This window comes from Tachysurus vachellii, chromosome 4 (assembly GCF_030014155.1).
Source record: "Tachysurus vachellii isolate PV-2020 chromosome 4, HZAU_Pvac_v1, whole genome shotgun sequence".
NCBI classification, from domain to species: Eukaryota; Metazoa; Chordata; class Actinopteri; order Siluriformes; family Bagridae; genus Tachysurus; species Tachysurus vachellii.
This window is the reverse complement of record NC_083463.1, coordinates 12,270,622-12,287,829: the sequence shown is the minus strand read 5'-3', so window position 1 is coordinate 12,287,829 and position 17,208 is coordinate 12,270,622. Positions and strand designations below refer to the sequence as shown.

The 17,208-nt window shown below is 39.8% G+C and overlaps 1 protein-coding gene across 1 annotated transcript in view; it reads right to left on the bottom strand.

The window, feature by feature from the left end:
• hs2st1b (heparan sulfate 2-O-sulfotransferase 1b) overlaps positions 1–17,208 on the bottom strand; it is an 87,803-nt gene that overhangs the window by 3,218 nt on the left and 67,377 nt on the right. The window contains exons 3-7 of the mRNA XM_060867782.1: positions 9,658–9,896; positions 3,539–3,624; positions 2,158–2,296; positions 1,815–1,912; positions 1,086–1,243 (exon numbers count right to left, since the gene is read on the bottom strand). Coding sequence (XP_060723765.1) covers positions 1,086–1,243; positions 1,815–1,912; positions 2,158–2,296; positions 3,539–3,624; positions 9,658–9,896 — 720 coding nt within the window. The remainder of the gene's footprint in view (positions 1–1,085; positions 1,244–1,814; positions 1,913–2,157; positions 2,297–3,538; positions 3,625–9,657; positions 9,897–17,208) is intronic.

Genomic DNA, 17,208 nt, shown 5'->3' with positions numbered 1-17,208 from the left:
CAACCAAAGGTTGGAGGAACAGTTTAAAAGAAGGAGATTAGATGATCTCAAGAATAATTAACAGATTAATGCTGATTAAAGGAAGTCTAACAGCACAATCTCCGGAAGACACTAATTGGTACCTACAATGCTGACGAAAACATCACATTCAGAAATGGGGTTGATTATAAGTTTGATCATTAATATTACAATATTGTACAATATATGCTGCTACAACACTGTGATCATTCTAGTATTTCTAGCACACGCAATATTGTTTGAACATACAGTATTTACACTAGTTGGCGCTGTTTCTGTTCATTGTCTTTATTTGTATTGCCTTGTAATTTTTTGTTTGCACTGTCTTGTCTGTCTTGTTTGTCTTGTCCCGCACTGTTTGCACCAGGTTGCACAGATGCACTTTATGTTGCTAAGACTTACTTACTAAGTCCTTATCTCTGTCTTTGTTTTATGTAGCACCTTGATCCTGGAGAAACGTTGTCTCATTTCACTGTGTACTGCAACAGCTATATATGGTTGAAATGACAATAAAAGCTTCTTGACTTCACTTGACTTGACTATAATACACCAAGCTGTCACCCCTGGGTTTCTGAGCAAGGACCTTAACCCTCCATTGCCCTCAAATGAGATAAATGTACGTCCCTCTGGATAAGGGCGCCTGCCAAATGTGGTAAATGTAATCTAAGACCCACCTCTTCCTGAAACACCTGAACACAGTTTTACTGTAGGTTGATGATATCCTAAGTGTGTAACCTAGTGAACCAGTGTTAAAGTCTTCATCGATAAAGACTTCAAAGCACTTTTGTACGTAGCACTGTATAAGGATGTCTGCCAGAAACTGTAAACATAAATGTAAGTCATCTGCTTATTTTTATGAGCAGTATCCATACTTTTTAAGATGACAATGTTTCTGTCTAGAACAGGAGTAAACAATCAACCTTAAAGGGCCGTGTAGGTGCAGGTTTTCATACCAAGATCATCTGACTAAACAAGTGTAGCTGCTGCTTGATTGGAATAAAAACCTGCACTCCCACACCAGCCCTCTGAGGATAAGATTGGACATCGTTGGTTTAGTGCAGCGTCACCTGTGCGGTAGAGATCAGTGGCTCCTCTGAAGAAACGTGGAAGTGCTGCCTCCAACATCATGATAAAGTCCTCCAGCTCCTCTGTAACTCCCACCAGCAGATACTCGTTCACCAGGTTATACTTGGCCTGCTCCAGAGCCCAGCGACTACCTACGTTCCTACACACACACACACGACACATGATACACACCACATAATTCACATGACATGTTAACATACAGCTACAACGTCATTCTGTGCATGAATATCCACTGTAGCCTTTTTGTCACATTAATATTTTATTTGTATCCATTGAAATAATTCGCTTATTAAACTATTTTTGTTCAATAATGCATGTATTTAAAGTGTTTATTTGTTTTTTTTAATGTATGCATCAGATTATGTGAAGAATTCACCATGTATGTCTCTGAATTAGCAGCTACTACAGAAACGATGAGAAAATGAATCAACACCTTCTGACCAATCAGAAGCAGAAGAAAAGAAGTAATGCATGAGGGAGAATATAATCTCTACACAAGTCAGAGTCTTGTAGCAATGATTTGGAAAATATTCAATCAGTGGAAATTTGGAATACGCAGCTTCAGTATTCAGAGAATTGAATTCAGTATTTCATTTTATATTCTGGTCTGAACAGAAAAATAAAATATCTGACATGTCCGGGGACTCGTCCTTCATCGTGTCTTACCTTTTATAAAGGAGAGAAAACAGCCTCAGGTGGAAAAAACCTACCAGCACTCGGAGGAATGGCCGCAAAAAAATGGAATCTGTAGCCAGAGTTTCTCTGGAGCGCAGTCAGATCCCCCTGAAGCCACACACTCATCAAACGTCTGAAAACAAAGCAAGCACGCACGCACACACACACACACACACACAAATGCAATGGAAAGAAAATATACGTTATAATCCTTCTCTCTTTCTGCAACATTCATGCACACAGACCGAATTGTAAAAATCCAAGACGAATCAAACCTTCCCAGAAATGACATTTTTTATTCAGACACCATCATACCGCACAGTTCGCAGCCTCTGTAGCTGCTTTCTCCACAGACAGAATTCAGAAAAAGTCTCTCGCCTTTTTGTCTCCTTGTTTTCTCCGCCTCAGGCCGGGTCTGTAGTCGTCTCCAAAGCGCAGGAAGTAGTAGTAGGACACCAGGCGCTCAATAGGGTCACGCACTACATTAATGTAGATGGGCTTTGCTTTCACACTAAACCTGAAGCACAAAATACAAAAACACAAAGAGGTACAAATCTGTTGTTGTGTGTGCTATAGTAAAAATGATTTTTCAGACATTCTAATTTTCCAAGACTCTCAGCACATAGCATGGAGTTTTACACATTTATATTCAAAACTCTGTACAGTAATCATACTCGTTAATCAAAAATTAGACACTCGCGTCCAACGCTGTTTTAAATAAAGCAGGAGAACTAAAAACTTTTCCAAGGGTTAATAAATCGGCAGCATGTAGCACTTCATTTCAATTTCAGAAGTAGCTCGTGCATCCATTAAAAGAGAGATTGTGTCTCAGGACTGATGGGTATATGGGGATCAGATCTAATTAGAATCCTACATCCTAACAGCATCCTTAATAGAATTGGCCTTTTATAGCTTTTATATGAGTCTCTTGAAGCTGTATACATAAATACCACTATGTATATATGTAGAGAGAGAGAGAGAGAGAGAGAGAGTAGATATTCTTGTTTGTAGACGGTTTAAATGTCTTGTTTAAATTTTATATTCACAATATATTGAGGATTCATCCTGTACTCCTTCAACCAGCATCCAATCAAATATTCTTCAGCACACATTTGTCCCGCCCCTTTAAACCAACCTGCCTCCTCTTTTTATGTATTTACTTATTTAGCTAAACTGTTAAGAAACAAATAGAGGTGTGACGTAGCTTGAAATCAATTTGCTGTTGTGAAATCACTCAAATCGGTGGACGAATATTTGGTATTCGCCTGACTTCCTGTTTCAAAAGCAGTTAAGCTGACATTCAGAATCACGTCCCTAAAGCTCTTTTATGGACACGTTTGAATTTAAGAATATATTTTCTTTATAGCATTACAATGACCCAAGATCTACTGCAATATCATAGACCAATAGAGTGCAGAAACACTAGAGTGCAACAACACTCCTGAACCACTAGAGTGCAGCAATGCTCCTGAAATCAGATAACGTCTCGCGTCCTGTCCTACTTCCGTTTGAGTGACTACACCACACACAGCCACTGCTCCAACCTTGAAGCTTTTAATGATGGACATCGTGGGCATGAAAAATAGATGAATATCAGAATTCAGTCGTGTCTGCAGTAATAGACAGTCAGAGGACATGTCCCATAAAAATGTGGGATTTTTTTGAGCATCAGGGATCAAATTAAGGCCACATGTGATGTTCTAGAAATCATAACATTTATCACTTTAAGTTTTTAGAAGCTGTATGATGGAATACTTACTTAGAGAAATCCAGGTATGCTACATGTCCGTGGTAAAACCCTGGTTTCATCTCATTCCAGGAAGTCACGTTCCGAACAAACCTCACCTGCAAAACACACCAACTCACATATAAGTAGGTACACACACACACACACACACACACACACTCCAGAAGCTTCACATACTGTACCCTCACACCAGAGGTGGGAGTAAGTCACACATGTGCAAGTCACAAGTAAATCTCAAGTCATGAATGTCAAGTCAAAGTCAAGTCGAATCTTTTTTTAATATTTGTCAAGCAAGTCTCAAGTCTCAAATTTGCGACTTAAGTCTGACTCGAGTCAAGTCATATGACTCGAGTCCCCCATCTCTGCCTCACACACACCACACCTTCTCTCTCTCTGATCCACATCTCTGCCTAAACACAGAGTCTCAGTTCGGTGAACAGCTCAGGGAGTGTGGAGACAAAGTCGACTGGATATTACTTCAGCAAAGCCAAGCGCTAATGACACCTTCCTTCTCTCCATCACAGACGCTTATTTTCTGTGTTAGGGACAGAGGTGACAGGAATACAAATGCTCGTACACGCACACACATGCTCACCACAAAAAAAAAAAAAAAAACACTCCCAGTCACACACAACACAAACGCACCCAGACACACACAGCAAACAAACACACCCAGACACACACACTCTCACCACACAAACACACCAAGACACACTCCACAAAAAAGCACCCAGACACACGCATGCACACACACCACACAAATGCGCCCAGACACACACATGCAGACACGCACACATGCCACTCAAACGCACCCAGACACACACGCACATGCCCACCACACACGCTTGCACAAACACATGTATAGACACAAGCACGCACATCCAGACACAGAGACAATCACACACATTCAAATGCCCAGACACAAGCACAAATACGCATGCATTCTCTCTCTCTCTCTCTCTCTCTCTCTCTCTCACACACACACACACAGACATTTCCACACCCAGATGCACACCCTGCAGACACACATGCCCAGACAGACACACATGAATGTTTCTCAATCTCTCTTTACTTTTTAAGAATTCATATTCCAAGACTTTTCAGAGATTAAATATATAATTATTCCTATAATTTCTACCAAAATTAGAAAATCACAAACAAGCAATTTAAAAAGGTATTTCCAGCATCTCACTAATACCTCCAGTACAGTCCAACAAACTGGTCCCAGATGTGAGGGGATGTGAAAGCTCAGTGGTTAATGTATTTGACTACTGATCAGAAGGTTGTGGCTCAAACCCCAGTGCCACCTGAGCAAGGCATTTATCCCTCAATTGCTCAGCTGTATAAGTGAGATAAATGTAAGTCACTCTGGATAGAATAAATGAATCCTCACTGCAATACGAAGCATTAAAAAAAAGGAGATTTAGGGACAATGAAATAGAAGAAACAACAGCTATGCGTGCTCTCTGTCAGCCAGCATGCAAGAGGTAGACGGGTGCCGCTGCACATTAAAAAAGCTCTATACTAATCACAAAATTGTAGCGGATCTGTGCAGCTGCTGCTGCCTCTCCATTAAACAGCAGCCCTTTCATGCTGTACGCCTGCTTTCCCAGGCTCTTTATTCACCATGGAGATGGAATCAGTGATGAGAAATGTGTGACATAGACAGCGGCAGAGACAAAGAGACGACCGCACTTGTGTGACCCATCGCTGCTGAACATGACACACAGTCAAATACATTCCCATCCTGGGAATACAAGCTCCTGCCTGTGACTACATAACTGCTCACTGACCCACCTGACACTCTTACCTACACAACGCTGACCTCTGTGATGATTAATATATTTCCACCCTCATCAGTAGCTATATACTTTATATACACTATATATACACTAGAATGATATTTAACTGCTGGCTTGCTCAATGGGGGTTTAGGCACTGATGTCTAAAGCTGTCATGCAGTGACAACATCACTAAAAAGAAAATCCTAGCAGGCAGAGAGAAAAAAAAATCCCTCAAAAACCCTGGTGCGCTGTACTGTACACTGCTGGATGAGATTTCTCCCATAGATGCATGCTAAGCAACAGAAAGAAACGAGTGTGGTAATGTTTATGACACCACTCCTCCATGTAGTATCTACCAATGAGACCATAATCCCAAGCACTTGGTTTCTACTGGCTCACAAATTCATACGTTAACAAATCATTGATCGTCCACATAAACTTGGCAAAACCAAAACTACGGACTAAAAAGAATTGTTAGTCCATTGTCCTGTTATCCACTTGATCTTGTTCTGGTGTCTATATTGCTGTAGCTAGGCACCAAGAAATTGTTGAACTGTAGAGATTTGGCTTCTCTGTACCCCGATTCTAAACACACACACACATACACACACACTCCAAAACACACAAGAAACAAAACACAACTGCATACTCGGATATTCCACTCGATGTACCACTCAACAAACTATGAAGCTGAAGCAGCTGTTCTAACTTCTATAGGAGGTTTAGTTTGAAGTGTAAAATTAACTCCACTCGTGTTTACCCTCCTTTATCTGGCCATGTTTGAGAACAATGCATCAACACCTGTACAACACACGGCTCCCTCTATATTAAGACTAGTTTCCTAATAATCTAGCAGGTGCGAGCTTTATAAATATATGGCGGCCTATTTAGCTTCTCATGCACTTTTGCTCACCAGCCTTGGCACTGTTAAGTCACATTCATATAAATTAGGAGGCAACAATGTGATCTGTCTAAATGTTTAAATTATTCTTCTGAGAAATATTAGGTCAGCTACTGTATAGCAATCTTATCTCTCGGTCTTTCATTAGTTTTGCTCAGAATGGAAAAAATCTCTATTGAAACAAAAGGTGCATGTTGTATTTTTATTCAGCAACAATGAACCAACACTGACCTCCCAAAACTTTCTGCTGTGCATGCTTTATCTCTGGTAGAAATGCTGACCTAAATTTATTTCCCCATTCTCTTAATTCTGAGCCCTGGTGAACATGAAATATTCACATACCAAATCTGAGATGAGATGGTAAGAAATCTTGGTATAGTAGCATTTTGCTTCTATATTCATATTCATCATTACATTCATTTTCCATCTATTCATTTACTTAAAGTAAACACACTTAGGAAGGACAATAAAAAAAAATCACAATATAAGTACTGTAGAAACCTGAACACACAGATATCAAAGTATTAGCTGAATTGTATTTTTCACTTTGTACAGCTTAAGAATTTGTGCATATCTAGTTCAAGTAAAATGACAGTACCACAAACACAAATTGGTCATTTAAGATCTTCCCACACACTCTAGAGTAACTTTTATACCCAAATAATCCACAGATTAAATGCTGTAGATCAGGGGTGTCAAACTCAAATTCACAGTGGGCCAAAATATAAAACTGAGATAAAGTCACGAGCCAAACTGAATATTTATTGAAAAATTAACTGCAACTGATATGTAATGTTCAACCTTTTTCATATGGAAACAAACTTTAGTTTTGCTTGAACACAGGATTTGGAACAACCAGAGCTTGATATTACAAACACATAAGAAATTAAATTTGAGATTTGAAATAAAAGACACATCAGTGGTGTTCATTTCTTATTTAAATAAATAAAATAAATGATGCCTCTCACTGTATCATTTTAAGTTCCTTTTTGAAGTGGATCTTTTTCAAAACCAACAACAAAACAACCAAAAATAATAATTTCATTCAATGAAAATCCAACTTTTTTCTTTCGTTACAGACACGTTAGCTCCGCACACAATACAAACAGGTCTGTCCTTTATATTCGTGAACAGATTATCTGCCTCCCACCTGTCTTGAAAGCTCCTATTGTCCATCTTTCGTTTGGCCATTTTTGTGGAGGGTAGAGTTAACTTGCCCAATGTGGCTGCATGGCTGTTCGTGACTACCCGTCAATACAGTAGCAAGGCATTCTGGGATTTGTAGTATTAGCAGAGCATGCGGCTAGCCAGCTGTAATGCACATTTGATATGATCTCGCGGGCCAAATACAATTATGCTGAGTTTGACATATGTGCTGTAGAGCATTTACAAGCATGTCCGCAAAATGTCTCACAGTCTAAATGTTGTGTGACCTAAACCCCATGCTTCGACTGGATTGACCTGTTCATCTTGATGAGGTTCTTCAAGCAGCCATTAGTTAGCGGGGCTTTGTGCCAGAAGGTTGGGGTCAGAGCACAGGGTCAGCCATGATACAGTGACCCTGCAGCAGTGAGGGTTAAGGGCCTTTCTCAAGGGCCCAATGGTGGCAGTGCTAGGGCTTGAACTCTGATCAACAACCCAGCAACTTAACCACCATCTAGTAGCCCTTTAGTCTACTACCTTTTCTATATATGTGGGCATGTGGTAGCTTATTGGTTAAGGTGTTGGGCTACCAATAGGAAGGTTGTGAGTTTGATCCCAGGTCCATCAAGCTGCCACTGTTGGGCCTCTGAGCAAGGCCCTTAACCCTCTATTACTCAGTTGTATATAAATGAGATAATGTAAGTCGCTCTGTATAAGGGCGTCTGCCAAATGATATAAATAAATATTATATATTTATTCTCCTATTGCAATTTTCGACTATGTTTTCCGTATATGCCATATATGTTCCATATTATTATAATATATTATATTATTTGTATTTGTATTATCCTTTTACCTTGGTGTTAATTAGCTCTGTTTGTTTTGTATCTAGGAGTGTCGTAAAAACCAATTCACTACAAGTGGAAGTTTGTATGATTGTTATGGATTGTGTGACAAATAAAAATTTGAATATGGTAAGCATATAACACACTTTGGTATTTGGGATGTCGCTGTTCAAGAAAAGAAACACTGAAAAATGAATGAACTGAATCTTTAGTTGAGTAACTGTTGGGCTTAGCTGTTGTCTACAACATTCTGCATCTATTTGCTAGTTTTATATTGAAATGTTTTTTGTACACTATTTAGCATGTTTAGCTTGATTATATTGGCTCTGTGTTAGCTAGCTAGATGTAGTCTGCCATTTCCCCTTCTAACATTAGCTCTGTTTTTGCTTTCATACCTTAGCTTTGTTTGAGTAATTTCTCGCCTGATATTAGTCAATGTGTGAGTAATATTTTCTGCTCTTCCATTAGCTTTGTTTGGGTATTTTTCCTTCTCAACTGTTAGCTTTGTTTGGGTATTTTTCCTGTTCAAACATTAGCTTTGTTTGAGTTTTTTCCTGTTCTAACTGAAGCCTTGTTTGGGTATTTTTCCTGCTTTCCCATTAACTTTGACTGGGTATCTTTCCTGCTCTAACATTAGCTTTGTTTGGGTGTTTTCCCTGCTCTAACATTAGCTTTGTTTGGGTGTTTTTCCTGCTCTAACATTAGATTTGTTTGGGTATTTTTCCTGCTCTAACATTAGATTTGTTTGGGTATTTTTCCTGCTCTAAAACTAGCTTTGTTTGGGTATTTTCTGTCATATAATACTAGCTTTGTTTGGATATTTTTTTAATCTCCTTTAACATTAGCTCTGTTTGGGTATTTTTCCTGTTCTAACATTAGCATCATTTTGCTATTTTCTATTATTAAGGCCGTTGATTTTTAGGCTTATTCGCTTATTTTGTGTCTGAGGAGAATCATTAGCAGGAAGCAGGGAGGAATCTGGTGGTTTTATTCATCGTAAATAATTTGTAGCATGAAACTGTATTTTGTCTGTATGTATTATTAAACAGTAATTAATCCGTGGTGATTGTTTTATTACTTCTTTGGGTATGGGAAAAGTGCACAATTGTTATGATTACTATTAGTATTATTAATATTATTATTAAAGATTTAGTTTTAATATTAAGATTAATATTATTACAGTTTTCTTACATTAAAAATCTCACTTCAGTTTGTTGTTGCCACTGATGTCAGAGTTGCAGCTCTCAACCACAGACTGTCACACTGTCACAAAGCAGCTTCACAGAACTCTGAGTCTAGCTTTAAATCCCTTGTGAAAAGGCCAGAGGCAACAGTGGCGAGAAAAAACTCCATCAGACAGAATAAGGCAGGAACCTTGAGAGAACAGCGGGATTCTGAGTCACAAAGGACATAGACAATGCTCAGAGTCTTTAATGTTTAAGAAATTTGCATCCTAACCTGATCCTGCAGGGACATGACTGGATTGTTCTTGGTGGTATTGATATGCAGAACGTGGTAGCGGTTCTTTGCACAGAGGTCATAGGCGATGTTTGTGAAGGATGTGCTGCCAGTTTTGGGCACACGGTTGTAGATGATGAGCAAATCATCGCTTTCAGAGAGCGCAGGGGATTCACGAACTGTGTCATGATTCTGTCTTTGCTCCACCTCACGAAGCTCGAACCTGGCCATAGTGCGCTCTGAGAGAGAGAGAGAGAGAGAGAGACAGAGAGAGAGAAGGGAATTTAGTTCACAATGGCTTATAGTATAGACTTTTATAGTTTAGATCACAAATCCATCAAACATCACCAGTTTATGCAATTAAACTGAAATATACACATAATAAAAGCAGTAGAAGTCGTTTCTGCTGTAGTACTTCACTGTTGACGTGATACATTAATGTCACAATAACTGTCGAGGCCAACATTCTGGTAAGGCTGATTGTTGCTACCTCACAACTCTACAATCATGAGTTCAGTCTTACTGTCACAAGTCAGTCTGGGTTCCTCTGGTTCTCAGGTTTCCTCCCATCTCCCAAAAAACACGCTGTGAGATGGATTAGTGCCTCTAAATTGCTCCGAGGTGTGAAGGAGTGTACGTGTGATCTCCTGCACTGAATGAGAGACCCTTTCAGAGAATATTCCTGTCTCACCTCAAACCCAATGGACACCTTTAAGGATGAACCCTAGGCCGTCTGACATCACTATTCTTACTGATGTTCTTGTGGCTGAATGGGCAAAAAGCACCACAGACACGCTCTAAAATTCAGTGGAAAGCCTTCAGGCTGGAGTGCAGGTTATTATAACAGAAAAGTGAGGATGAGAATAAAATAGGAATATGTTCAAAATGTACATACGAGTGTGATGCCCATGGAGCCACAGACTTTTAGCTATAGAGTGTACTGTATATGTAGAACTTCTGGGGGTTAAGTGTAATGTATTAGTCTGCTTTTGATTATTATATTTTTGAACGTTTAATAAAAAAGTTTAGCCATATAATGAGTTGAAGAGAGTAGATCTTATTACAATTTGAGCCTATCCAAGCACAGTTCAGCACAGCACCATGTCTCGTGTATCTGCATGTAGGTGCTGACTGTGGGGAAAAGGGGTTGAAACTCAGTGACACTTATTATCAAATAGTTTGAGTAAAGCTGCTTTAAAGCGTAGCTGGTGAGAGTTCGCTAACTTCAGATAATGCTTTGTTTTGCATGACATGTTTTACAGGGGTTCTGAGATGACTTGAGACAGAAAAAAGGAACCATAAAGACTTGGATACATGGTACAAAAAGGAACAATGATAGTACAAGTAAAGGCAAGAACACAAGTATTAAAGAGTGAAAGCAAGCGTGAGAACACAGGCTATAAATCCGCAGAGGCTTCAGGTGTGTTAAAGACTTCCCCCAGGCATGTTCACCCACTGCTTTAAAGAAACCTTACTCACAGAGCAGTGGAGAGATGAAAAGCAACAGTAATAGAAAAAAAAACACTAGAACATCAAGCAGCTGGGTTTAGAGATAGACCACAACCCTCTGCATTGGCTAGTAACACCACCACTTTGCTTTTTTGGACTTCAGAACATGTTCTATTGCAGTGTTATTATCTTTCAATTCCCATGATTCTTTGTGTCTTTAACACACACTCACACTCTCTCCATGTCACACACACACTCACTGTCTCACACACAGACACACACTCGCTCCCTCTCACACACTCACTCACTTTGTCTCTCACACACATGCACGCACTCTCGCTTCCTCACTCTCTCACTGTCACACACTTACTCACACATTCTCTCTCTCTCTCTCTCTCACACTCACACACACACACACACACACACACACACACACACACACACACACACACACACACACACACACACACACACACACACACACACACAGAGATGCACCTTTACAACCCAAAAAGAAAAAAGAAAAAGAAGTTCTGACATGGTTCACTGATGATTAATCATGTCTAATTTTGTCTTTAATGACATACTTAAATCAAGCCCAAATTAAGTATTCCCATTAAGGATGCCCATTAAATCCTTTAAACATCGTTTCTCTGAAATTAATGGGCCTAATACAGCGTGATCGCATCATTCCTGGATTTAGCAGACTACTGCTGCTTTTCAAAAGTGCATGAGGAAAGTGCAGCTCTCATATTTTAAACAGCAGATTTGAATATCCTGCCATTGCTGCTCTTCTGCCTTCTTAGATTAGAAACTAAATGTAAATGTACGCTAGACACTAGTTCATGGTTTTCACTCCTTTGCAGAAACATACACATTTTTAATCAATCGACACAGATTCATTAGTAGTACTTCTGGAAAATACACAAGGATTTCTTTGAATAGCAAAAAAAATGGATTGTGGTGTTTTAAAAATTGGCGCACCTGTAATGATACAAGAAACAAGTAATCTATATCCCTGACTTGTATAAGTGAATAGCTGTAGATCATCAGGATCATCTGTTCTGCATAGACACTCACTGCTCGTTTTTCAGTGAACCATATAAATCAGATCAATCCATTCTGTCTTTACATCACTTATCCTCCTGAGAGGAGCCAATCTCAGGAGACTCAGGGCACAAGGCAGGTTACAGGTCTATCTCAGGGCACAATCTCTCGTACTCGCACACTATGGACAATATAGAGATGCCAGTCAGCCTACAACACATATCTTTGTACTTTAGGAGGAAACTAGAGGAAGCCACAGAGGCATGGGGAGAACATGCAATTTCCACACACATGGCGGGAATTGAACCCCCAACCCTGGTGGTGTGAGGGAAAATATGCTTACCAACTGGATAAAGGTTAAGTCTGAACTTTTGTTTAAAAGTGTGGCTGCATTGAAACCTGTGAGTACAGATATTCTAAGCAGAGAAAGCAGGGTTTCGCAACCAACAACAACAGCTTATTGCATTTCAATAGCATAATCTACAAGACTTCATGCCTTAAAACCGCAACACAGATGTTCTTTTAAGCCGTTTTCATTGCTGAGCCAAAGTAAAGAAGCATCACAATGGTGAGAACACTTGAGCCAGGCTTTATCTTGTTCTGAACAATTTCTCCTTATACTGCCATAATTTGGAAACAGTGGTGATGAGAGCTTTGTGTCACGTAAACATTTTGACACCCAGCTTCTTCCTGCTAAAAATGAACGATCTTACTCACTCTTAATTAAGTGTGTTCCTGCTAACATGCAAACTTGTTTACTCGCTTATTAATTGCTGGAATTTGCGTCACAGCAGAATGATCGTTCTCTCTTCACAAAATGGCCAGTCTCAAGATGTTTGACTAACGTGAGGAAAATCAGGTGTCTCATCATGCCTAACTCTCACTGCTAGCCAAACATAACCTGATGTCTCATTTACACGTCACTCACTCTATCTATTTTAGGACTCAGTTGCTCTGCTTTCTGATGCTGTATATTACCAGCTTTTATTGATCATTTCTTTTGCACTATTTCTGATGCTTATTTTTATCTGCACCAATGAGCCATAACATTAAAACTACTATCTGGCGAAGTGAATAACATTGTTTACTTGCTGAATAATATTATCCCCCATTGACGAGTGCCAGTATAACAAGCTCAAGGGTCTGAGGGATAAAATAATGATGACTAAATGACTGGAGCATCAGAACATCTCCAAAACAACAGTGGTTAGTACACACCAAAAATGAGCCAACTAATGACAAATCAGTGAACCGGGGACAGGGTTATGGACAACCTTGGCTCTGTAATGCACATGCTGAATGGGCAGGTGGAACAGAAGAGCTATTGCACAAATAACTGAAAAAGTTCATACTGGATATGATAAAAATTCGGCACAACACACAGTGCATTACAGGTTGCTGTGTATGAGACTGTACAGCTGCAGCCTGGTCCTCATCCTGACCCCTGTCCAACACCAAAAACACTTATAATAATAGGCATGTGAGCATTAAAACTAGATCAGTGAGGAATGACAGAATGAGGCCTTCAAGAAGATCTGATGAATCACATTTTCTTTTATATGTGATTTTTATGTTAGGTTGGGATAGTTGAATGGGGATCATATTTATAATATAAATGTGAATTTCCTGTTGAACAGTTAAACAGGTTATGGTGCTAGGGTGACCAAAAGGGTCACAAAAAAACATGTTTGTGTGTAAATAATTTCTGCTGTGTCTTCAAGAGATTCTAACTGAATGTGTGGAAAATAGGGTTGCATCCCCCAGAAACTTTTACTTTTGAGGATGAGTTGTAAAATATGTGCACATATTCACAAGTGGTTTGTTTTAGACGGTACGTTACTGGACAGTGTATTTGACAGTGGTGTGGTGGTGCAGTTAACCAGCTCCCTTCAACCCTGAGATCAGGTTATAATCTGAGAGGAGTTTAGCATGTTCTCCATGTGTCTATGTAAGTTTCGTGGAGTTTTTTTTTAATTCCTCCCACTCAAAAACATGCCAGCATATGGCTATGAAATATATTCATACCATAGGTATGAATATGTGTGTGTGTGTTTGTGTGTGTACGGTTCCTTATAATAAACTAGCGAGTTCTTAGGAAAGGCTCAAGTTCCACCCAACCATGAATAAATGAAATTGCTATTTGACTTTATGAAAGAGTTGTTTAATGTGATTACAACACAAAGATTTTAAAACAGTATAAAATCTCTGTTGGTATGTGTGAAAACGTTCATTTTGTAGACAAACCCCACTCTGAATGAAGAAAAGGAGAACAGGAAACAAAAAGGAGAAACCAAAACAAAAAATAAATGACTAAGGAATTCTCACTAAGGAAACATCGCCTAATAGAGGATGTGTTGGCTGTTGGGATGTTGAGAAGTGTCAACCATATGTGCAGTGTTTTAATGAACATATGTGCACAGAGTTATGCAAGCGGCACAAAATATGATGACGGCCCATCCCGCTCATCTGTCGGTATCATTTTCTGCCTGTTCTCTTGCGTCCTCCCAATCCAGCAATTACCCCAAGCTCTGGCTGATAACACTCTCATCTGTCTTCTGCAGCGGTGCATAAAATAACCCACTTCAAATATTGATCAGACCTTAACAAGCCTCCATACATCAGTCTCGGTCCCTCACACACTCCAAGCCGGCTTCTCCCTGAGGTGAGGGTATGGAGTCCCAGCTTTGGTGGAGGCAAAGAAGAAAGATAGATGAAAGGAGAGAGTGAAGGAGCGTGGGAGTGTGTTTATCCTATGTAGGTGAAGACAGACAGCTCAGGCTGCTTTCTCGCTGAAGGAATGATGCTGGTATAGCTTTCCCACCAAAGGGAAACTTTCCCTCCTTGTCTGTCTCTGTCCATTTGTCCACACTCCTGACTGCTCCATTTTTCTACATCTTACTTAGTTTCACACTGCTAGGGCAAAAAAGAATGGCCACTTCTCTAAATAAATTGCTGTTAGAAGAGATGTGTGTGGGTGTACTACCGTGTGAGCTTGTTTAATTAGCAGCTCTCTCACTCTCTCTCGTTCTCTTTAAGACACAAACTCATTTCCAGGTGATTAAGCCTCCGATGATGATGTTGAAGAGACGGGGCCTAATTACGAGTGAAGTTTGTGTGTTTTGCCTTTAAGCACAGTCCTATGGGAGTTAATTAGGCTAAAGGCTTAAGAGGGTTTTCTCTTCTCAATATGTGGAAAGGAAACCGAATGCATGCATACAGAGACACGCTCCAGATTCTTTATCTCATCGAACAAGGAAACGTTCAGATTTGCCACTCAGTCTCTTAGATGAACATGTAACGATGAAACTGTAGCTTGTGTTAAACAAAACAGAACAACATAAACATGAAACTATGTACAACAGCGTCCATATCCCCTGAAGGCACACATTTCAATGGTTATCAAATCATAAATTCATTAACTCCACGTCCCCCCCAGACAACACAAAACCCACAACCTTCCTGCCACCTCAAGACAGTCGAAGCCCAGTGTGCTCCATTTTTCCTCTTTCTGGTTGACAATAAGAAGAAGCCCTTATTTTTGTCACATAACCACATATCTCATCACGGTGAAATTCTTTTAATCACATATCCCAGCTTCGGAATTTGAGGTCAGAGCACAATATCAGCCATGTCACAGTACCCCTGGAGCAGACAGGGTTAAGGGGCCTTGCTCGGTGGCCTAGTAGTGACACTTGGCAGTGCTAGTGTTTTAATCCCAACATTCCAATCAACAAACAAGAGACTTAATCAGTTGTCACCACTGCCCCTTACAGTACCCAGTGTGCTGCATTTTCCTCTTTCCTGTTGACAATAAGAAGAAGCCCTTATTTTTGTCACATAACCACATATTTCACCACAGTGAAATTATTATAAATACATATCCCGGCTTCAGAAATTGAGGTCAGAGCACAAAATCAGCCATTTCACAGCACCTCTGAAGCAGAAAAGGTTAAGGGCCTTGCTCAGGAGCCTAGTAGTGACACTTGGCAGTGCTAGGGTTTGAATCCCAGCATTCCATTCAATAACCAATAGCCTTAATCACTTGAGCTACCACTGCCCGTAATAATTTGGGCCACCACTGCCCTTTACTTGTGTCACTGCTGCCCCTTACTTGAGCCTCCACTGCCCCTTATTTGGGCCACCACTGCACTTTACTTGTGTCACTGCTGCCCCTTACTTGAGCCTCCACTGCCCCTTATTTGGGCCACCACTGCACTTTACTTGAGCTGCCATTGCCCTTTACATGAGATGTCATTATTATTTGAGCTACCACTGACTTTACATGAGGCGCCAGTGCCATTTTCTTGACCAGCCACTGCCTGTTATTTGATCCGCCATTGCCCATTACTAGAGCTGCCAGTGCCCCTTACATGAGCTACCACTGCCCTTTACTTGAGTTGGCATTGCCCATTATTTGAGCTTCCACAGCCCCTTAGAATCCTAACTGGCTAAACTAAAAAACTGCTGATAACTGAAAAGCTAGCAAGCCTCCTACATTGTGCATTGGTACAGTCTAAGGGAAGGGAAATAATATATGAATTCCTGTCAAGAGTACATTTCCAGCCAGCTGTATTTATACATCTAGATCAGATATATTATTTAGCTATATATTTATGGAAATAACATATATTAGCTATATTATACTCTTCTAAGAAAGTTCCTAACAATGCTAACAACATTGTGTTTGTGACCTTGAGAAAAATGTTGCTTTCCAAAAGTTTTTTGTTTGTTTGTTTGTTTAAATTACACACTGTAGCCAGTTGTTATTGACATTTTGTCAGCTCTCATCCACCTGTTCCATCGATACAAAAAGACCACCACAGGACCACTGTAAATCATTCTCAGCACAGCAGCCGGTAGAAATTTTTTCCCACTGTTTCAATTATTATGCCCAGTTGGTTTCTCAGCCATCAAAGACACAAAAGTGTTTAAACTTTAATAGCTAAGAATCAGGCTTGTAATAACAATCCATAGAGTTTCTATTTTATGCTTTCATAACTGTATATACAATAAAGTCCAGGAGTATTAAGGAGTTTTTCACAGTGGCAGTTTAGT